Source organism: Nylanderia fulva, unplaced genomic scaffold, assembly GCF_048542155.1.
Source record: "Nylanderia fulva isolate GAGA-0341 unplaced genomic scaffold, ASM4854215v1 Scaffold88, whole genome shotgun sequence".
NCBI classification, from domain to species: Eukaryota; Metazoa; Arthropoda; class Insecta; order Hymenoptera; family Formicidae; genus Nylanderia; species Nylanderia fulva.
The window spans coordinates 4579-28518 of record NW_028191004.1 but is presented as its reverse complement, the minus strand read 5'-3'; the positions used below and the strand labels follow the sequence as shown (position 1 = coordinate 28518).

Genomic DNA, 23940 nt, shown 5'->3' with positions numbered 1-23940 from the left:
CTGTGATATTAATGATTAAAAAATGATGTTATTTTGTGTTTTCACGAGTTTCACAGTTTTTCACATTAATAAATATATTTTAAAAATAAATATTGTGTTTCATCTTTATTTATCTTATAATCTTATTATAAATGTTATAATATGTATTGTTATATGTACGTAGTTGTACGTAAGTTATATATGTATATGTATGCATAATTATATATTGTTTACTATTTTTATTTATTTATATTATCTGTACTTATTAAAAACAAAAATTAAAGTTTATTCTAAATTAGAGAAATGTAATTAACTTTGAAATTTAATATATAATTTCTACCATTATTGAACATAATAAACAATTAAAATAATTGAAAGGTAAAAGATTTTGAAATGTAAAAGTTAAATAAAAAGAGAATAAAAATAAACTAAAGAGAACAATATAAAATAAAACATATATTTATGTTTCTTGATAATTTTCAAATATTATATATCTATAATCAGTCTGTTTATTAAATTATTATAGTTTAATTCCTTTATTTAAAAAAAAAATATATATATATGTTGACGCCGTTATTCGCCGCCGCCGCCGATAAATTATCATCCGCCGATTTCGCCGCCGCCGAAAGAAAAAATTGTCGGCGAATTCGCCGCCGCCTAACTATTTAGTATCGAACGCCGCCGCCAATATAAAATAAAACGGCGCACAGGTCTACGTGGACACGTGCTTTTTTGGTGAAAAATCTTCGAGAACCTCGTTTTCTTCAGACTCGAACAGTGAACCTAAGAAAGTGCTTGGAACCACTGAAAATTTTTCGATTCGACGATTAAAAGCGTGTTTTAAAAATTATGGAAAATTACGTATTAAGCGACATCAAACCGGCTGACGTACCTCTACCCGATGACGGTCTGTCCGCTGAACAATTGTTCGCCGCTGGTGACGGTCTAACTTACAACGACTTCATCATCCTGCCGAATTACATTGACTTTACGGCGGACGAGGTCGATCTACTGTCACCCTTGACTAGAAAAATCATGCTGAAGGCACCCCTTGTGTCCTCCCCCATGGACACTGTCACAGAATCGGACATGGCCATCGCCATGGCCCTGTCAGGTGGGATCGGGATAATTCACCATAATTGTACCGCCGAATATCAGGCTAACGAGGTGCACAAGGTACTTTGGAAGAGACTCTTCTTAGAAGAATTGTTTCAAGTTTTATGAAGAAGAACCCACTGCGCTAATCTTACATGAAATTGAATTTGCGATGATCAGCTGATTTTCTCATATGTTCTTTTTTAGGGATCCCAAATCTGAAGGATTTGCAAAAAACATATATTTAAATTTATATATATATATATATATATATATAATATACAGGGTGTTTCCAGGTTGAATAGCTTTCCAAACTTAAAATATGAATTTAGGACTTTAAAACAAACATTTTATCTGGAAGTTTGCTTGCAAACGCTTCCTTGAAGAGATTTAAAAAATTTTGAACTATAGGAATGAACTATAGGATCCTCTATTGCTTTACACTAATCAATTTAATGTAATTATTAAATATTTTGTTCAAAATGACCTCCAGCGTGGAGACAAGCATTGCACCTACCAATAACAGACTGAATAGCTGACTGACATTGTCATTATTTTAAACAAAATATTTAAGGATTGTAACTGTCCATTATTTGAACCTGTTATATCTCTTTCATCAATCATAAGCTACAACATGTAAGAAAACCAAGTTTGATCAAGATTCCGGTTTATTTAGGATTAGCACAGAAGTCTTTCTCACTTTCTTCACATATATCATTCAAAATTAATTGTATTTTATTTAAATGTTCATTTAAATATTCACACATATATATTTGTACATTTATAGGTAAAGAAATACAAGCATGGTTTTATTAGGGACCCAGTTGTGTTGGCGCCGCACCATACAGTTAATGATGTTTTGAACGTGAAGGCTGAGCATGGTTTCAGCGGAGTGCCTGTCACAGATACAGGCAAAGTTGGTGGTAAACTGCTAGGAATCGTTACTTCGAGGGACATCGACTTCCTCGAGCGTTTACCGAATTATCAACTTAAAACACTCAATTCCATAATGACGACTCTGGAGAATCTGATCATTGCCCCGGCTGGGGTGACGTTGCAAGAGGCGAATGTTATTTTGGAGAAGTCAAAGAAGGGCAAGCTCCCGATTGTAAACGAACGGGGCGAGCTCGTCTCGCTGATGGCGAGGACCGACTTGAAGAAGAACCGTAGCTACCCGAACGCCAGCAAAGACGAGAACAAGCAATTACTGGTGGGTGCCGCGATAGGCACCCGCGATACGGACAAGCAGCGATTGGAGCTGCTGGTAGCTGCCGGCGTGGACGTGGTCGTGTTGGATTCGTCCCAAGGCAACTCCATATATCAAATCGACATGATTAAATACATCAAGTCGCAGTATCCGGATCTACAGGTGATCGCCGGCAATATAGTGACCACGAGGCAAGCCAAGAATCTTATAGAGGCGGGAGCGGACGCGCTACGCGTTGGAATGGGTTCTGGATCTATCTGTATAACACAGGAGGTGATGGCCGTGGGAAGGCCACAGGCCACGGCCGTCTACAAGGTCTCCGAATACGCCAGGAAATTCGGAATACCGGTCATAGCAGACGGTGGTATTCAATCTATCGGACACATCATCAAAGGTCTCAGTTTAGGCGCTAGTACAGTCATGATGGGTTCCCTATTGGCCGGAACATCCGAAGCTCCGGGCGAATATTTCTTCAGCGACGGAGTTCGTCTTAAAAAGTACAGGGGCATGGGCTCCTTAGAGGCCATGGATAGGAAGGACGCCAAAGGTTCAGCGATGGATAGATATTTTCATAACGAGATGGACAAATTGAAAGTGGCCCAAGGTGTCAGCGGCTCCATAGTCGATAAGGGCTCAGTACTTAAATTCTCGCCTTATTTAACCTGCGGCATCAAACACGGGTGTCAGGATATCGGTGCGAGATCGCTCGCCGCCCTGAGATCTATGATGTATAGTGGAGAATTGAAGTTTGAAAGGAGAACATATTCTGCTCAGCAAGAGGGCAATGTACACAGCCTATTCTCCTATGAGAAAAGGCTCTTTTAATTAGAAAGTAAAATAAAAAGTCATAGAAAAAGGAAAACACGCGTTATACGCGCGAAATGGTACCTGCATTTAATCGAGTAGCAGTTATTTTACAAGATAAACATGTAAAAATTTGCAAAAATCTATTTTTGTCAAAAATGCAATATGAGATATATTTCTCTCACTCGTATTTCGAAAATGTATTGTTTGTTTTGAAACAATTTTCAATGATTAGAAAAATGCCAGTTAGTCACTTATAAAAGTTTTATATGTATTTTATTAATGTACGGTGTATCTTTATATGACACTTTTCACATGAGTTTGAAGTATATACATATACATTCTACAATGAGTGATAGATGAAATATATATTAATATTATGATTATTTTGCTATCTAACATTTTAATATTTGATTCATTTATGTATAGGGTGTCCCATAGGAAATTGCTGAAACTAATCAGCTGTCATTTTTTAATGCATGCAGTTATTAAGAAAACAAAAATTGTGTTAAAAAGAGGAAAGTGCAGTTTTTAATAGATATAAATAAAATGGTTATACATACCAGTTTATTTCATTGAAAAAAATGCTAATAATCAAATATGTAAACTAATGATAAATATTTTCGAAGTGTGCACCATTTAAATTTGTACAAAATTCTGTTCTTTTACAAAAACTCGTAAAAATTTCTTCTAACATGTCATTTTTAATGTTATTGACGATCTCTTTAATAGGTGTTATTAAATCTGGCATTGTTGAAAATATTTATCATTAGTTTATGTGATTTTATGTGATTATTAGCACTTTTTTCATTACTTTTTATTAATAAAATAAACTGCCTGGTATACAAATGTTTTATTTATATTCATTAAAAACTGTAGACTTTGAAGCTGATTAGGCAGCAATTTCCTATGGGACATCCTGTATAATGTTGATACATAGGTATAGTTTGTGATTTTCTTAATTGGATATAAAATATACACAACCATTATATATGTATATATATATAAACATTAAGAAATTGCAGGTATATCTGCAAAATAATCTTAGCAATGCCAAAACGGGATCACTTTCTACATATAATTTATATAGTTTAATTAAATATCTCTTAATTAAATAATTTGCTCGTTTATTGATCGACTCATTATTTTATAATTTAACATATAATTTACGCAAAGTTTCTTTCGTACTTTTTAGTGTAAATCTGTTTAAACTTTTTCCAAATTAAGATCTAAAGCTAAAACGTTTTCTAATGTGGTTTAGAAATTTTAAAGTTATTAATCTAACAATATCTTAAATCGAATATATTGAAATCTCTTATCAAATACTGTTAGCCAATATATTTTATACAGTATATTCTTATAGTAAGCTGTATATTTCAAATAAAAATCACTTGATATTACAAACATATTATTTATATTTTTGTTAGTCCTTTTTTTGGTTGATATTAGAGAAAGAATTAAAAAAATATATAGTATAATATATACAGGGTGTCCGGTAATTCGCGCCCACGGAGTACATAGCGATATTCCTCATGGAAAACTGAGTCAAAAAGTCCTGAGCCATTTTTTTCTATAATGCATAATAATTTTTATAATTAACGATAGAAAAAGGCATGTCAAAGGCGCGCGCAAAAGAATAGCGTCTTGCCATAAGCATAGTGCCTTGCATCGTGTGCTCACGCACATCGCTACACGCGCGGTTTACCATTATTAGTAATAATGATTAGTGTTATTATGGCTTAACATTATTAGTAATTACGGCTTTGTTATGCATTATAGAAAAAAATGGCTCAGGACTTTTTGACTCAGTTTTCCATGAGGAATATCGCTATGTACTCCGTGAGCGCGAATTACCGGACACCCAGTTTAAAGGTTTATTTCTTCAAAGTTTAGGCCGCAATAGGTAATTTAAGTCATAAGAATAAGAAATTGATCAATCATTAAAGTATGAGAATACTCGATTTTCGATCAAGATCAAGATTGATGTGAACAAATAAGATAAGGATACTAAATTATTTATCAAAAATTTTGCTACATCCAAAAAACTACTCAAGCTTTTTTAGATTTTTTTTCAATTAAACGAGTGGATATATATATAGCTACTATAAATATTATTTGCGAGTCTGTTTTGAGTACTTTAATTTATCAAATACTTTTATACTTTTATTTTTTTAATTAAAAAAAAATTTTTTTAATTTTATTTTTTTAAATGTATTTTTTTAACCCGGTAAAAATTTTTTATATATGTATATATATATATATATATATATATATTTATATTTAAGTCAAATACATGCATGTTTTGTTAGATTGAATATGTTATATTTTGATTTAAATATTTTTATATGTTCAATATTAACAAAATATTTAGTTGAACGGTTTAGGCAAGTCAATAATTTTTTTCAGTGTATAAATTGAAGGATTAAATATTCATGTTAATTTTTGATGACAAAAACACCATAAATATATAATAACATCAACTATTTCGGCATTGGGCTCCAGCGGTTTTTGATACTTCGCTGAACACCTCAAAAGCAATTAATCGCAAATCTTTCGATGATCCTGCTATCATCGCAGGATTTAGCGCGCGTGCGTCGTTTGTAGTAAAATTAAGTTACTGCGCAACGCGAAACTCGATATCGCAATAAATTTGTCCAATCACGAATCAATCATAGAAATTCGCTACTTTCACTACTTCATTTGCGATCGGAAACGAAGGACCTCGTGCTTTGTGGTCTCGAATAATTCCTCCTTCCGTTTTAAGAGCTTGTGCTGATAAGACGTGTACATACGTGAGTATAATTCCTTATAAGGAATTTTCTAGAAAAGTTCGTCGTGATTTTCACTTACTACTTATAATACGTCGCGAATATCGTGAGTATAAAAATCGTATCTGGTTCGCGCGAATAATAAAATTTAATAAATGCGTTTTGCGTCGAGTGTCTTTCGTTCGTATTCTTCGGAAAATCTGTGCCATTCGAACAGCAGTCGATCGTTTCGTCGTCATTTTCGCCACGTGGCAAGATTTTCTGGCTTTTGTGCTCAAGAGGACTTTCAGCTTATAAGCTCGGGATATTTGGTAAGTCTTTCTGTATCAAGCGATCAATGTTACAATTAGTGTCGAGAAACTATATTTTTTTGTGTCTAAAATTATACAGGGTGTCACTTAATTGGCGTCCATATATAGCGATATTCCTCGTGGAAAACTGAGTCAAAAAGTCCTGAGCCATTTTTTTCTATAATGCATAATAAAGCCGTAATTACTAATAATGTTAAGCCATAATAACACTAATCATTATTACTAATGGTAAACCACACGTGTGGCGGTGTGCGTGAGCGGACGATGTAAGGCACTATGCTTATGGCAAGATGCTATATCCTTTTGCGCGCGCCTTTGACATTTTTGCCTTTTTCTATCTTTAATAATCAGGGTGTCGAGCGGTCTTGGAAATCCTTAAAATCCTGGAATTGTCCTTGATTTTTTTTTATGTCCTGAAAATCCTGGAATAATGTGTATTTTTTTCATTATATCCTGAATTTTTCTTACTTATCCTTGAAAATGTTAATGTTTGTATAAAAATATTTTTACAGGAATTTTCAATGCAGATATCTATACTTTTCTCTTAATCTCAATCGCGATTTGTACCCTTTCTTTTGGTAGACGTTCATAATATTGATAAACGTAAAAAAAAATTAAAAGAGTTCGATTATAAAAAAAATAGATTAGATAGATTTTTAAACGAAATATTTGTAGAAAAAAAGCATCAAATAATTTACAAAAATTTATGCAAATGATATTAATTTTAAGAGTTTAACTAGGCTCTGTAATATAAATATAAATTTAACATATATAAGATAGGCAATAAGAGCCAAATCGCGGATGACAGTGCGTTATTCTAAACGAAACTAAATTTTTTCGTTAGAATTAAATACCTGTGCACAAGGCATCAAATTTTACTTGGACACGGCCAAGATATAAAATTGGAATAATCTCTACGAGAGATTTTTAATTCCATGTATCCCCTATTCCCCCTAAAGAAATAAAATGCGAGAGAAAAATATAGATCCGAAAGTCGCAGAATCGGGAATCGAACCCGAGACCTTTCGCTTGCCGGGCGACTGCTCTTCCAACTGAGCTATTCAGATCCTTTCGATTCTATACTTTTCTCTGTTATATATATTAATGTTGGTAAATAAACGCCTTTAAGCCAGCGTGTATAAATTAAGAGTTTAACTAGGCTCTGTAATATAAATATAAATTTAACATATATAAGATAGGCAATAAGAGCCAAATCGCGGATGACAGTGCGTTATTCTAAACGAAACTAAATTTTTTCGTTAGAATTAAATACCTGTGCACAAGGCACCAAATTTTACTTGGACACGGCCAAGATATTAATTTTGTTTCATGGTCAAGCCTCTGTCGAAAGAAGCTTTTCCTATAATAAAGAATTTCTAGTCGAAAATTTACATGAAGACAGCCTGATAGCGCAGCGAAGTGTTCACGATGCAATATATGCAGTTGGAGGTATCAAAGAAACTTTAGACCCGGATTTGTTAAGAGTTTTTGCGAATTCTCATAAAAATAAAAAAATTGCTTTCTCACAAAAAGAAAATAAAGTTTTAGACGAAAAAAGAGCTCAAAAGAGATACGCGGAAAAACTTGAGGAATTACAAATACAGAAGAAAAAGCTCTTATCAAATGCTAAAGAAGAATCTAATTTAATTGATAAGGAGGTTCAAAAATTAAAAAATTTAATCAATTATTTATGTTACATTTAATAATTCTTATGATCTCGAAAAATTACTGTACCTTTCACAAGCAACAAAAGTACCAAAGTTTAAGTTAATTTAATTATTTAATTAAATCTTAAGTAAAAAGAGAATATATATATATATATATATATATATAATTTATGTTTTTGTTTCTAATCAACTTTCATATGCTTTTAATTAATAAAAAAATTCCTGGAAAAAAATACTTTTTTGTCCTGGAAATCCTGGAAATGTCTTTGAATTTCTTAACCTTGTTTCGCTAGACACCCTGAATGAAAATTATTATGCATTATAGAAAAAAAATGGGTCAGGACTTTTTGACTCATTATCGCTATGTAAATAGTGGGCGCCAATTAAGTGACACCCTGTATATATATTTTTTTATTTTTTGGAAAAATTTTCCATACGAGTTTTATGTGCTATAATTTTAAAATTTTAAAATAATTTTAAATAAATAATAAATAAAATTAATAAAATTTTAAAAATAATATTTTTAATAGTAATAATTAACAATTTTGAATTTACACAAATGCCATTTTTATAGTTTTTATCTTTTCTATAAATATAAAAAAGTTATAATAAAGCTAATTAATTTACTAATAAAAAATTGTAATTAATATAAAATCTCTTACAGGAACTGGCTTTTGTGTTGCTCAAGAAGATTTTCAGCTCAAACAACCACCCATCTACTCGGCATATTTGGTAAGTCTTTATACTTACCTGTATCAAGCGAATGTTACAATTAGTGTCGAGAAACTATATTTTTTTTGTGTCTAAAATTATATATATATTTTTATTTTTTGACAAAATTGTCCATACTATTATGTACTATAATTTTTACATTTTAAAATAATTTTAAATAAATAATAAAATTAATAAAATTTTAAAAATAATAAAATTTTTAATAGTAATTAAAAATTTTGAATTTGTACTGATGCAATTTTTATAAATTTTATCTTTCCTATAAATGCAAAAAAATTATAATAAAGCTATAATTAATTTACTAATAAAAAATTGTAATTAATATAAAATCTCTTACAGGAACTGACTTTTGTGCTCAAGAAGATTTTTAGCTCAAACAACCATCCATTTACTCGACATATTTGGCAAGTCTTTATAATTTAATAATTGTAAACAAAGAAGGGCTATAAGAGCTATTATACATAACAAGTTGCCAATTAATATTAAAAAATATAACAAAACTTCATTTGAACGTAGCAAGAAATAAATAAGAAGTGATCATTTATTCGCATTTTAACGAAATAATATATACATAAGAAATACACATTAGAGCAACCGTTTCGGCTGACATTTCGAGCCTTCCTCAGCGCAATACAAATATTATATAAATTGAAGTGTAATATTGAACATTAAAGACGGCAATCAACGATGTCAAGATAATAAAAAGTCAGTTTTTTGTCTCATTACATATGTTTCTAAATAAGTCATCGCGTGTGACAAGTGCAAATTTTTGGTACATACTGAGATCGAGCGACAGTGCCATGTAATCACTGTGTATAGGCCTTTTGATTTATTGGTCAAGGGAGATATCTTGATTGAATCGTCATATTGAAATGTTGTTAGACATTAAATGGAGATCTAAATAAATAATATTCAATTATTCACTATACTTTTGAAAAATAACATGCACTGTACACTCACTCAAATAAAATTGGCGATTATTTAATAGAAGTTACAAGTATCAGACGCGAGATCTCATAGACACAGTTTTTTTCAAAAACAAAAGTTTACTAAAGACAGAACGTCTTTACCGTCTCAACTCCCAATCACAAATGAGGCAGTAACTCGGTGTTTCACCTTTATTATACATATCAAGGTCTGTTTGCAAACCCTGGCAATTTTGGTAAAGAATCTATAATATTATTGTATATATCAGGCAAAAATTCAGTGTCGTTTTGTAGATTTAATCCATTAGTTTGTCTTTTTATATATAACATTTCTGATATAAGTCTTTTATTGTAAAATGGTTCTTTATCTAAAATTATTACCTCATCCCAATCAAATTCATGAGAGAACTCTAATCTATGATCAGTAACAACTGATTTATTGGAACACTTTTTGTTAATATGTTTTTTATGTTCAGTTATCCTAGTATTCAGTTTTCTGCTAGTTTGACCCACATATGAGGCATCACAGTTTTTACAGTTAATTTTATAAACTACATTCGTATTCGCTCCTTTAGGTATTTTGTCTTTGTGTGTTTTAATAAATTTACCTAATTTATTCATGCTCATGTAGGAGAGTCTAGTATCGACTTTTTTTGTAATACCTATCAATTGTTCAGTAGCCTTTGGTAAGTAAGGCACAGTAAAAAACAAATGAGAATCCTTCGACTGATTTTGACTGTTGTTGTTAACATTACTTCTAGTATAAAAAAGAGTTTTGAGTCTATCGTTAATAGTGTCAAAAATGAATTTTACCGGGTAATTATTATTTATTAAGATGTTAATAATCAATTCTATATTATCCTGGTGAAATGAAGGATGAGATAATAAAATTACCCTATCAATCAGACCGATGATCGTTCCTCTTTTTTGACACATAGGGTGTTGTGAAAGAAAATTCAAGTATCTTCCAGAAAACGTCGGCTTTCTAAACCAATCACATGTAATTTTATTGTCTTTTGATATTAACTTGATGTCCAAAAAACTCAAACTATGGTTTTTTTCTTTTTCCATTGTGAATTGAATACGCGGGTGTAGCGAATTGAAAGTGTTTAACGTATGTTCAATATATTTATTAGATACTGACAAAATAAGGTCGTCGACATATCTGTGGAAAAAAAACCGGTTTATAGTTAAGTAGGTTCAGAGCTTTAGATTCCAAATCTTGTAATACTATATCAGCGACTATGGGAGAAAGAGGGGAGCCCATCGGAGTTCCATAGGTTTGTTTGTATATGGTGTTATTAAAAGTAAAAAATGTAGAGTTTAATATTAAACTCCTATGGAACTCCGATGGGCTCCCCTCTTTCTCCCATAGTCGCTGATATAGTATTACAAGATTTGGAATCTAAAGCTCTGAACCTACTTAACTATAAACCGGTTTTTTTCCACAGATATGTCGACGACCTTATTTTGTCAATACTTAATAAATATATTGAACATACGTTAAACACTTTCAATTCGCTACACCCGCGTATTCAATTCACAATGGAAAAAGAAAAAAACCATAGTTTGAGTTTTTTGGACATCAAGTTAATATCAAAAGACAATAAAATTACATGTGATTGGTTTAGAAAGCCGACGTTTTCTGGAAGATACTTGAATTTTCTTTCACAACACCCTATGTGTCAAAAAAGAGGAACGATCATCGGTCTGATTGATAGGGTAATTTTATTATCTCATCCTTCATTTCACCAGGATAATATAGAATTGATTATTAACATCTTAATAAATAATAATTACCCGGTAAAATTCATTTTTGACACTATTAACGATAGACTCAAAACTCTTTTTTATACTAGAAGTAATGTTAACAACAACAGTCAAAATCAGTCGAAGGATTCTCATTTGTTTTTTACTGTGCCTTACTTACCAAAGGCTACTGAACAATTGATAGGTATTACAAAAAAGTCGATACTAGACTCTCCTACATGAGCATGAATAAATTAGGTAAATTTATTAAAACACACAAAGACAAAATACCTAAAGGAGCGAATACGAATGTAGTTTATAAAATTAACTGTAAAAACTGTGATGCCTCATATGTGGGTCAAACTAGCAGAAAACTGAATACTAGGATAACTGAACATAAAAAACATATTAACAAAAAGTGTTCCAATAAATCAGTTGTTACTGATCATAGATTAGAGTTCTCTCATGAATTTGATTGGGATGAGGTAATAATTTTAGATAAAGAACCATTTTACAATAAAAGACTTATATCAGAAATGTTATATATAAAAAGACAAATTAATGGATTGAATCTACAAAACGACACTGAATTTTTGCCTGATATATACAATAATATTATAGATTCTTTACCAAAATTGCCAGGGTTTGCAAACAAACCTTGATATGTATAATAAAGGTGAAACACCAAGTTACTGCCTCATTTGTGATTGGGAGTTGAGACGGTAAAGACGTTCTGTCTTTAGTAAACTTTTGTTTTTGAAAAAAACTGTGTCTATGAGATCTCGCGTCTGATACTTGTAACTTCTATTAAATAATCGCCAATTTTATTTGAGTGAGTGTACAGTGCATGTTATTTTTCAAAAGTATAGTGAATAATTGAATATTATTTATTTAGATCTCCATTTAATGTCTAACAACATTTCAATATGACGATTCAATCAAGATATCTCCCTTGACCAATAAATCAAAAGGCCTATACACAGTGATTACATGGCACTGTCGCTCGATCTCAGTATGTACCAAAAATTTGCACCTGTCACACGCGATGACTTATTTAGAAACATATGTAATGAGACAAAAAACTGACTTTTTATTATCTTGACATCGTTGATTGCCGTCTTTAATGTTCAATATTACACTTCAATTTATATAATATTTGTATTGCGCTGAGGAAGGCTCGAAATGTCAGCCGAAACGGTTGCTCTAATGTGTATTTCTTATGTATACAGGGTTTGTCCGGAAAGTAATGCGTCGCATTTTTTTGTGACGCGACTATACATCGCAGAGCGATGGGACCGGTTGGGGAGGAAGGGGGGTACCCTTAGCTTTCCAACGGTAGGTCGCTCAATTGTTTCCATGCGCTTGGAGGGTTAGGACGGCTTATTCTGTGAACCTCTGCTTAGTGGTCGCGTCGAACTTGTGATGGAGAGAACGATAGAGCAACGCTATGCGATAAAGTTTTGCGTGAAGCTGGACAAGACGCCGCTGGAAACTTTTGAAATGCTCAAGAAAGTTTTCGGGGACGATTGCCTTTCCAAATCGCAGTCAAACAGATGGCACAAGATGTTTAGAGAAGGTCGGAAGGAGGTCGCCGACGAGGCCCGCGCAGGACGCCCGTCAACATCGCGAACGGACGACAATGTGACTCGTGTGCGCCAATTATTGAATTCAGACCGTCGAATGAATGTTCGCTTAATGTCGGAATTATTGAACTTGCCGAAAACGATTGTTCACGAGATTGTATCGGAAGACTTGGCCATGCGGAAGATTTGCGCAAAACTTGTGCCCAGAGTGTTGACCGATGCGCAAAAGCAACACCGAGTGGAAGTTTGTGAAGAACTCAAGCAACTCTGTGCAGATAATCCCAATTTCTTGAACAACGTTATCACTGGGGATGAGTCATGGGTCTTTCAGTACGATCCGGAGTCAAAGAGGCAGAGTGCGGAATGGCACACGACGTACAAGCTACTTCGACGGCCTCCCTGAACAGCATCCCAGTCAAGGAGTTCCAGAAATCTTATGACGCATGGAAATCGCGTTGGCAAAAATGTATTGACGCAGAAGGGTCATACTTCGAACAATTTTAAGTTGTTTTACCTATGCGATCAATAAATTCTTTTTTAAAAAAATGCGACGCATTACTTTCCGGACAAACCCTGTATATTATTTCGTTAAAATGCGAATAAATGATCACTTCTTATTTATTTCTTGCTACGTTCAAATGAAGTTTTGTTATATTTTTTAATATTAATTGACAACTTGTTATGTATAATAGCTCTTATAGCCCTTCTTTGTTTACAATTATTAATTTAACAGAGCTAATTACTAATTTACTTTATAATTTAATTAAATAATATTCTATTTTTAATATATTTATTAAGAAATGGCATTTCGAGTCTGTCGTAGATAATCATGCAATTTTTTTTACATTTTTCGTTTCTTTTGAGATTTTGTTTCTCGTCATATTTGTTGTTGGAATCGAAATCATATATATAAATCGTCCTTTAAGGCAGTAATATTAATATAATTCTGGTTCTTTATATACTTTCTAGTTATGTATACACTACAGTGTATACAAGTCAATCAAATAAATTATATATTAAAAGCTCACTTTTATTTGCCATTTTTATAAATTTCTTTATTTAAATAAATAATAATTTACGTACACCCCGTACGTAAATATTATTTCTCTGAAGAAACTCTGAATTACTCTAAAAAATTTTAAAATATCTGAAATATTTTTAATTTTTTCAGACAAACTCTGAAAATCTGTAATAAACTCTGAATAACTCTGAGTAACTTCAAATAAACTATGAAAACAATTTGAAAAAACTATAAATTTTTCTTGTAATTGAAACATGTTATTAGAATTTTTCAGAAAATTTTTAGACTTTTATAGAAATTTTTACAAGATTTTTTAGATTTTTTTCAAAAATTTGGTACAAAACTTTTGGTATTGAGAATAATAGATTTTTTCAGATGTTTTTCAGACTTCAAATATTTTTTTGAGATTTGTAAAATGAAGTTAGGAAGATTAAAAAAACACAAAATTCATATTTTATAAAAAATTTCATATGTTACGATGGAAAAAGTTATAACAGATTAAAACAACTAATCTGAGGAGAGTCAACTACTAAGTACATCATATGTACACGAGATTTCAATAGTGGTTAACCCCTCGAGCTAATTTCATTACAATGTATTTTAAATTAAAATTTAAGATATTGCAACATGTTCTTTGGCAAATAATATAAATATCGCTTTAATAATGTAATTGTATGTAGCAACTGAAAATTTTCTTTTTACTTAATCATAAAATTGAATATAGATAGAAAGTTGCATGTATGTTTTGTAGAAATAAAAAATACTTAATCGCCTCGGCGATCCAATTAGCGATGTGGCTCGATCTCGACACTTCGACTTATTGCGAAAATCCTGAATTCTACATGTGAACGCGTCAATTACGTGTTGTTTCATGCTGGATGTATCCTTGCATTCTTGTATTATTGCTTTTAGTTTACAAATACTGCGTAGGAAAAGAGAAATAAGTCTTGAAAAGATAAATAAAAAAATTCATACAAATAAAACGCATTTTTATGCAATTTGTAACGGTTCACCTTTCCCGACGCCGCGGATCGGCTCGCCGGTTCCAGGATTCGGGAGGAAGGGGGAAATTCAGACTCGCTTATTCCTTAATATAAAAACAGTGGGTTTATTCAAATAAAAAGAACAACGAAAAGAATGTTTAACAGCAGGCTACAGGTCATCCTACGGGTTTAGCGGATCGCTGGTATACGTAGTGAACGGTGATCGCACGGAGCGTCCGGTGGCGTGAAGCCTGAACAAAGAACTTAAGAGCTACCCGGTATATGTACAAAGCGTGAGGATCGAACGGAGCGTCCGGTGGCGTAAAGCCTGAACAAAGAACTTAAGAGCTACCCGGTATATGTACAAAGCGTGAGGATCGAACGGAGCGTCCGGTGTATTTACAAGCTCGGAGGCGTATAGCCTATAACGGTGTCCAGATGGGACTTACAAGTTACCCGGTATACGATACTGGAGATACAACAGGTGGAGGCGCATAGCCTATAGCGGTGTCCTGATGGGACTTTACAATTTACCCGGTATACGATACTGGAGATACAACAGGTGGAGGCGCATAGCCTATAGCGGTGTCCTGACGGGACTTACAATTTACCCGGTATACGATGCTGGAGATACTAGGTACGGGGCGTAACGCCTTTATTCAAAACGGGGAGCTGTGAAGCCAACGTACGGCGGCATATAGCCTTATAATGATGTCCGGAAACCGGGAAACCCAGTATAACGACGAGAAGCCCGTCGCCCGGATGTTAGCAGGATGAACCGGAAACCGGGAAACCCAGTGTAACGACGAGAAACCCGTCGCCCGGCGGATAGCAGGATGGACCGGAAACTGGGAAACCCAGTGTAACGACGAGAAGCCCGTCGCCCGGCGTATTACAGGAGGAGACCGGAAACCGGGAAACCCGTTGCCCGATACTAACGGTAGGAACCAGCGACCGAGAAACCCGGCACTTTCACAACGAGAAGCCCGTTGCCTGGTCTGGGAGATTTGGAACGGGACTGGTGCCGGCTCGTCCGCCGAGCCGGCTTATATACCCGTCCGTCGGTCCCCTACTCCGCGTCGAGTCCGTGGCGGGGGTACCGCGCCGGGATCGCGGTGGGGCGCCCCCGGGGTGGGGGCGGCCCGTGTGGAACGATTAGGGGCGCCTTTAGGCGCCAAAGCCTCACGTGGCGGGCGGCTGATCGGCCCGCGAGGCGTTAGTAACGGCTGCGCCGTTACAAATTTATATATAAAAAATAATTATGTGTATACATACATTTACAGATATACAAAATAAAAATTAGAAAGTTGCTGAAACTATTTGATTATTATTAAAAAAAAATTTTTTTTAATCAAACTGTTTTGCGTATAGAAACTTTTATTACGATCAATTTTATTACAATATAGTATACAAAAATTATATAAAGCAATAATCTTTTGCCTATCACTATTTATATATATATTAAAAAAATCAAATATAGTAGGCCAACTAAACGAGCAAATAAATAAGGTGTAAAAATTTATTAATAGTTAGATAATTAAAATAACATTTCGTTACAGAAACGATATAAATTGTAAACTTTTCGACTGCACTACAGTCTTTATCAATACATAAAAGTTAAATATTAAAATAAAAAGTTAAATGTTAAAAATACAAAGTTAGTTAAATATTAAAATATAAAATTAAAACGATTCTTCGATGTTGACCAATAGATATGCAAGGCGGTTGGTCTGAGATGCCAAGTTATGCGACATTTAAACATGCTGCGGATGTAATACGCGAATTAAATCAATGTCAGAAAAAATTAAAAAATCTTTCAACTTACATTATCGTTTTAACAAGTCCTTTTTCCCGATATTTCAAGTGTGTGTTGCGAAGTCTGAATAACAAATGTCAAAATAGAGAGCGTGATGTATTTATTTATTACCAATGTTTTTTCTAAATTATGATTCAGCAAATTTACTAAGTATGTCAAAATAACTACTGTCTAACAATTCGGTGTCTTTATTTAAATTAATTCCATTTTTCTGTTCTTTAATGTGGATCATTTCAGATATTAGTCTTTTATGGTAATTCTTTTCATGATCCATAATTTTAATATTGTCCCAGTCAAATGTATGTTGTTCGTTTAGAATGTGTTCCGTGACAACCGAATGTCTAGCAGAGTCTAATTTTATATTATTTTTATGTTCTTTAAGTCTCGTTCCTAACTGTCTTTTTGTCTGTCCGACATATGTGGCGTCACAATCGTTGCAATTCAATTTATAAATAACGTTAGAATTCGTGGGGCAATTATTTCTGTCCTTATGAACTTTTATGAAGTCATTCAATTTTTTAATGCAACGATATCCTACCACTACGTTAGGTCTTCTTATTGCTGAAGCAACTTTCTCAGATATTGATTCTATATATGGTATGACAAAATATTTAATGTTAGTATTAATATTATTAGTATCTGTTATATTGTTATTATTAGGCTTGTTAAATTTCTTAGTTGAGAGATTTTTCAATCTGCGTTTTATTTCTGTAAAAATTAGATCAAGAGGATAACCGTTGGATAGCAAAATGTTAATAGCTTTCTCTATATTTTTTTTGTGAAATTGTGGATGTGATAGTAATAAAGCTCTATCTACCAAGTTATAAATTGTTCCTATTTTATGACAAGTTGGATGATTTGAAAAAAATGAAAGTAATCTACCTGAGAATGTCTTTTTGTGATACCAATCTAAATAAATTTTATTATCTATTACTTTGATCATTATGTCTAAAAAGTTTATACACCGATTATCCTCTTTTTCCAATGTAAATTGTAGTCTATCATTATAATTGTTGAATTCGTTCAAAACATATGTAATATTGTCAGCGGAAGTGCATAAAATAATGTCGTCTACATAACGGAAATAAAAAGTCATTTCGCAATTTAAATTACTAATTACCAATGTTTTCAAGTCCTGCATGACTATATCGGCAATGATCGGAGAAAGTGGGGAACCCATAGAAGTCCCATAAATTTGTTTGTAAGTTATGTTATTGAAAGTGAAAAATGTAGAAGTTAATATAAATTTTACCATACCTATGAATTCATTTTTGAGAATCTTTGTGTGTGACTCTATAAAATGCCATCTATTATTGATACCGTTTAATGCAAGATCTACGGAAACATTAGTAAATAATGAGACAACGTCCAATGAAACTATTATGTCGGAATCTTGTATTGTTTTCCCTGATAGAATGTTCCATATATCAAAACTGTTATTTACAAAACTGTCCGTTCTAGGAAGGCTATCTTTTAAAATTTTATGAAAGAAGGAAGCAATATTATATAGAGAAGTATTTATTGAGGAAACTATTAATCTAAAAGGAATATTTTCCTTGTGGATCTTGGGGAGCCCATAGGCTTTAGGAAGAAGAGAGTCGCTTGAAAATAAATAATAGTATTCTTTTTTGTTGATGAAATCTTTTTTCAACCATTTTTTTAAACAAATATTGAGGTCTTTTTCTATTTTTGTTGATGGATTGTTTTTAACTATGGTATACGTAGAATCGTCATTTAGGAGTCTCTCAATTTTTTTTATATAAAATTCTTTTTCTAGTGCGACTGTAATGCTGCCTTTATCTGCTCTAGTAAATAAAATATTAGTCGCACTAGAAAAAGAATTTTATATAAAAAAGATTGAGAGACTCCTAAATGACGATTCTACGTATACCATAGTTAAAAACAATCCATCAACAAAAATAGAAAAAGACCTCAATATTTGTTTAAAAAAATGGTTGAAAAAAGATTTCATCAACAAAAAAGAATACTATTATTTATTTTCAAGCGACTCTCTTCTTCCTAAAGCCTATGGGCTCCCCAAGATCCACAAGGAAAATATTCCTTTTAGATTAATAGTTTCCTCAATAAATACTTCTCTATATAATATTGCTTCCTTCTTTCATAAAATTTTAAAAGATAGCCTTCCTAGAACGGACAGTTTTGTAAATAACAGTTTTGATATATGCAACATTCTATCAGGGAAAACAATACAAGATTCCGACATAATAGTTTCATTGGACGTTGTGTCATTATTTACTAATGTTTCCGTAGATCTTGCATTAAACGGTATCAATAATAGATGGCATTTTATAGAGTCACACACAAAGATTCTCAAAAATGAATTCATAGGTATGGTAAAATTTATATTAACTTCTACATTTTTCACTTTCAATAACATAACTTACAAACAAATTTATGGGACTATGGGTTCCCCACTTTCTCCGATCATTGCCGATATAGTCATGCAGGACTTGGAAACATTGGTAATTAGTAATTTAAATTGCGAAATGACTTTTTATTTCCGTTATGTAGACGACATTATTTTATGCACTTCCGCTGACAATATTACATATGTTTTGAACGAATTCAACAATTATAATGATAGACTACAATTTACATTGGAAAAAGAGGATAATCGGTGTATAAACTTTTTAGACATAATGATCAAAGTAATAGATAATAAAATTTATTTAGATTGGTATCACAAAAAGACATTCTCAGGTAGATTACTTTCATTTTTTTCAAATCATCCAACTTGTCATAAAATAGGAACAATTTATAACTTGGTAGATAGAGCTTTATTACTATCACATCCACAATTTCACAAAAAAAATATAGAGAAAGCTATTAACATTTTGCTATCCAACGGTTATCCTCTTGATCTAATTTTTACAGAAATAAAACGCAGATTGAAAAATCTCTCAACTAAGAAATTTAACAAGCCTAATAATAACAATATAACAGATACTAATAATATTAATACTAACATTAAATATTTTGTCATACCATATATAGAATCAATATCTGAGAAAGTTGCTTCAGCAATAAGAAGACCTAACGTAGTGGTAGGATATCGTTGCATTAAAAAATTGAATGACTTCATAAAAGTTCATAAGGACAGAAATAATTGCCCCACGAATTCTAACGTTATTTATAAATTGAATTGCAACGATTGTGACGCCACATATGTCGGACAGACAAAAAGACAGTTAGGAACGAGACTTAAAGAACATAAAAATAATATAAAATTAGACGGACTTCCGTTTCCGGTTGCGTGTGAGAAGGTTGAGGTGCTGTCAGTGTGTGTATTTGAGTGGAATATTAGAGGTGTGTGGAAGAGAAAGGGGAAGAGAGAGTGAGAGAGTGAGAAGCTGGAGGTGGCGAATGCAAGGGGAGTGCAGGCAAGTGGGGTGAGAAGGGAATAGAGCGGTGAGAAGGAAGAGAAGTGATGCAGGTAGAGTGAGTTGGCAGTTTGGAAGATAGATCAGGGGCACGAGGGGAGAGGAAGGTACTAGGAAAGAGGAGTGCAGGTGTAAAAGGAGAGGAGAGATAGGGGATAGGTGTAGGTGCGGGGAAAGTCTCTAGTGACAGAGGAACCAGTCGAGGATATAGGGAAAGTCACTAGCAGAGGAGAAAGTAACTGAAATAGGGTATAGGGAAAGTCACTAGACATAGAGTAAAGGAGATATAGATGGAAAGAAAAGAAATAGAGGAGATAGAAAGATTAAAGAAGACGGAGAAATGGGAGAGAAGAGGGAGCACAGGGACGGCAGAGGAGGTTTTGAAAAGGAAAAGGGAGGAATTAGAGGAAGTAGGGTTGAGAAAGGAGAGAGAAGAAAAAGGGGATTTGGAGTGGGCGTTCAGGAGAAGTAAAAAGGTAATAAGGTCGCCGGAGGTTGAAAGGAGGGAGGAGGCAGGAGGGATAGGGGAGATATTGAAAGAGATGGGGAGGGAATGGAAGGAGGAGATAATTCAGGAGATGAGAGAGATAAGAAGAGAAATTAGAGAAGAGATCAAGGAGGGAGTAAGAGGGCAGGAGGAGTTAAGGGAGGAGGTAAGGGGGCTAAAAAAGGAAATGGAGGAGAGGGAGAAAAAGTGGGAGAGAGAAAGGGAGGAATTTATGGAAAGGATTAAGGAGATGGGGAAGAAAATGGATGAATTAGAGATAGGAAAAAAGGGGGAGAGAGAGAAAGGGGAGAAGGGAAAGGAGAGTGAGGAGATGGAAGATAGGATTAAGAGGATGGAATGGAAATGGGAGAGAAAGGAAAGAGAAGAAAAGAGAAAGAATGTGATAATAAAAGGAATTAAGGGAGGAGAAGAGGGGGTGAAAGGGGAGGTGGAGAAATTATTGAAAGAGATAGGGGAAGGGGGGCAGGTAGAGGAAGTGAGGAGAATAGGGGAGGAGAGAAGGGACGGGACAAGTATAGCATTAGTAAGGGTGGGAGAGATGGAGGTTAAAAGGGAGATAATGGAAAAGAAAAGGAGGTTGAGAGGAAGGGAGGAGAGGATTGAAGAGGATCTAACGTGGAAAGAAAGAAGGATGATGTGGAGATTAGGAGAGTTGGCGAGAAGGGAAGAAAGAGAGGGAAGGAGGGCATGGGTAAGGTATGGGAGAATTTGGATGAGAGGTAAATGGTGGAGGTGGGACGAGGTGAAAGAGGAACTAAAGGAGGAAGGAGCAGGGGATGAGAGGAGGGAAGAGAGGAGAGAGGAGGGAATAGAAGGAAAGGGGATGGAAACAATAAAGGGGACAGGAAAGGAGGGGAGGGAAAGAGTGGGGAAGGAAGGGTGAAAAAGAGAAAGAGAGAGAGGAGGAAAGTGGGAGGTAAAGGGCAAGGGAGAGGAGGGGAAGAAGGAAAGGAGGAAGGAGAAGGGGAGGAAGGATGGAAGGTGGCATTCTGGAATGTGGCGGGATTAGGAAATAAGGACGCGGACTTCTGGGAAGCGGTGAGAGAATGGGATGTAATGTTTTTTCTGGAGACATGGGTAGATGAAAAAGGGTGGGAAAGGATAAAAGGGAGGATGCCGGGAGGATATAAATGGGAGGTGCAATATGCGAGGAGGAAGAGTAAAAAAGGAAGGGCTATGGGGGGAATTATAGTGGGGGTGAGAAAAGGGGTAGGAATAGAAGGAAAGTGTAAGGCGGATAAAGAGGGAATGGTGGAGGTGGTGATAGGAAAAGGAGGGGAGAGATGGAGGTTGGTGGGAGTGTACATAAATGGGGAGATGGAGAAGAAGCTAGGGGAGATGAATGAATGGATGGAGGAGGAGGGAGACAGAGTAAGAACGATAATAGGGGGGGACTTTAATGCAAGAACGGGAAATTTAGGAGGAAGAGTGGAGATAGGAGAGGAGGAAGGAGAGGAAGGGAAGGGGAGAAAATCAAGAGATACAAAAGTAAATGGGGAAGGGAGAAGGTTGGTGAAGAAGTTGGAGGAAAAGGGGTGGGCGATAATGAATGGAGGAATAGCAGGGGATGAGGAAGGGGGGTGGACATATATGGGGCCGAATGGGAAATCGGTAATAGATTACATAATAGGTAATGAGGAGGTAAGAGAGGAAATCAGGAAGTTAGAGATAGGTGAAAGGATGGACTCGGATCACATGCCGTTAATAGTGTGGTTAGAAGGGAAAGGAGGAGGAGGGGAAAGAAAAGGAAAAAAAGAGGAGGAGATGGAACTGGACGGAAGAGGGGAAGGAGGAATTTAGGGAGAAGATAAGGGAAATTTGGGAGAAGCAGAGGGATGAACAAGAAGAGGAGGGTGTAGAGGGAGAGTGGGAGGAGAAGAAAAAGAAGATACAGGAAGTGTTAGATAAGGGGAATGAGAGAGAAGGAAAGGAGAAGAAAGAAAAAAGAGAGGGTGGTTTGATAGGGAGTGTAGAAGAGAGAAGGGGGAGGTGGTAAAGGAGTTAAAAAGGTGGAGGAGGATAGGGGGGAAAGGAGAAGAATACAGGAAAAGAAAAAAGAAGTATGAGAGAGTATGTAGAAAGAAGAAGGAGGAGGAGAATGAGGAGTGGACGAAGAAAACAATGGAAGCGAGGACGGAAGGGCAGGTTTGGGAGGTGGTTAGGAGGGAAAGGGGAAAAGGAAAAGGAGGAATGGGTGAGGGGATTGAGATGGAAGAATGGAACAGATATTTTAGAGATCTATTAGGAGGGGTAGAGTCGAGAGTGATAATGGGAGGAAGAAGAACGGAGAAGGAGAGAGGGGAAGATCAGATAGAAAAGGGAGAAATTAGGAGGGCGATAGGTAGGATAAAGGAAAGAAAGGCGGTGGGGGTGGACGGGATTCCGGGAGAAGTGTGGAAATTTGGAGGAGAGGGAATAGAGAAGTGGGTATGGGAGTTGTGCAATAGGATATGGAAGGGGGAGGGATGGATAAGGGAGTGGAGTGAGGGGCTGGTGGTGCCAATCTTGAAGAGGGGTGAGGGAAAGGAGGTTTCGGAGTACAGGGGGGTAACTCTGACACCGTCTTTATACAAAGTATATGCGACGGTGTTGGCAGAGAGATTGAGGGGAGAGATAGAGGAAAAAGGGATGTTGCCACCGAATCAAACGGGGGTCAGGAAAGGGATGGGAACAGTGGACAATATTTATGTATTAAATTATTTAATAAACAGACAAATAAGTAGGAAAGGAAAGCAAATGGTACTACTGTTTGTGGACCTGAGAGCAGCGTTTGATTCGGTGGACAGAGTGAAGTTGATGGCGGCGTTAAGAGGGAGGGGGGTGAAGGAAGAGACGGTGAGGAGGTGCGAGGAAGTGCTAGGAGAGATAGGGTTCAGGGTTAGAATAGGGGAGGAGGTGGGGGAGAAGTTTTGGACGGGGAGGGGGGTGAGACAGGGATGCCCACTGAGCCCGCTTCTGTTTAACATGTTGATGGCGGACTTGGAGGAGGAAATGGAGAAAGGGAGATGGGGGGGTGTGAGATTAGGAGAGGGCAAGGTCTATACATTAGCGTACGCGGATGACGTGGTGCTGTTGGCAGAAGATGAGGGGGGGATGAGGTGTATGATGGAGAGGTTAGGGAGATATCTGGAGGGGAAGGGACTGGAACTGAATGAGAAGAAGTCGAAGGTGATGAGATGCAGAAGGGGGGAGGGAGGTTAAGAAAGGCTAGTTGGTTTTGGAAGGGAAAAAAAATTAGAGGAGGTAAAGGAGTACAAGTATTTAGGATATGTGATTCAAAGGAATGGGGGGCAAGAGGGACAGGTAAGGGACAGAATAAAGAGAGGGGCAGCAATTATGGGACAGGTATGGGGAATAGGTAAGAGGAGATTTGGGAATAACTGGGGGAGG

General features: G+C 35.1%; 1 protein-coding gene and 2 long non-coding RNA genes across 3 annotated transcripts; all 3 read left to right on the top strand.

Moving 5' to 3' along the window:
- Nucleotides 1-678: 678 nt before the first annotated feature.
- Nucleotides 679-4489, top strand: ras (Inosine-5'-monophosphate dehydrogenase ras). Its single transcript, XM_085489570.1, has 2 exons — nt 679-1155; nt 1862-4489. The coding sequence occupies exons 1-2, from the start codon at nt 829-831 to the stop codon at nt 3104-3106; spliced, it is 1572 nt and encodes a 523-aa protein (XP_085345696.1). The 5' UTR covers nt 679-828; the 3' UTR covers nt 3107-4489.
- A 1192-nt stretch (nt 4490-5681) lies between these two features.
- On the top strand, nt 5682-8967 carry LOC146719746 (uncharacterized). The gene is made up of 3 exons (XR_014926357.1): nt 5682-6164; nt 8496-8563; nt 8903-8967. It is a non-coding gene; the product is annotated as an uncharacterized LOC146719746 (long non-coding RNA).
- A 5261-nt stretch (nt 8968-14228) lies between these two features.
- LOC146719745 (uncharacterized) lies at nt 14229-15859 on the top strand. Its single transcript, XR_014926356.1, has 2 exons — nt 14229-14722; nt 14946-15859. It is a non-coding gene; the product is annotated as an uncharacterized LOC146719745 (long non-coding RNA).
- The last annotated feature ends 8081 nt before the right edge of the window (nt 15860-23940 follow it).

Bases quoted from the DNA above. Each gene is read 5' to 3' on its own strand.
- ras (XM_085489570.1), top strand. From the start codon at position 829: ATGGAAAATTACGTATTAAGCGACATCAAACCGGCTGACGTACCTCTA. The intron at 1,156-1,861 runs GTACTTTGGAAG...GTACATTTATAG, and splicing joins AGGCTAACGAGGTGCACAAG to GTAAAGAAATACAAGCATGG.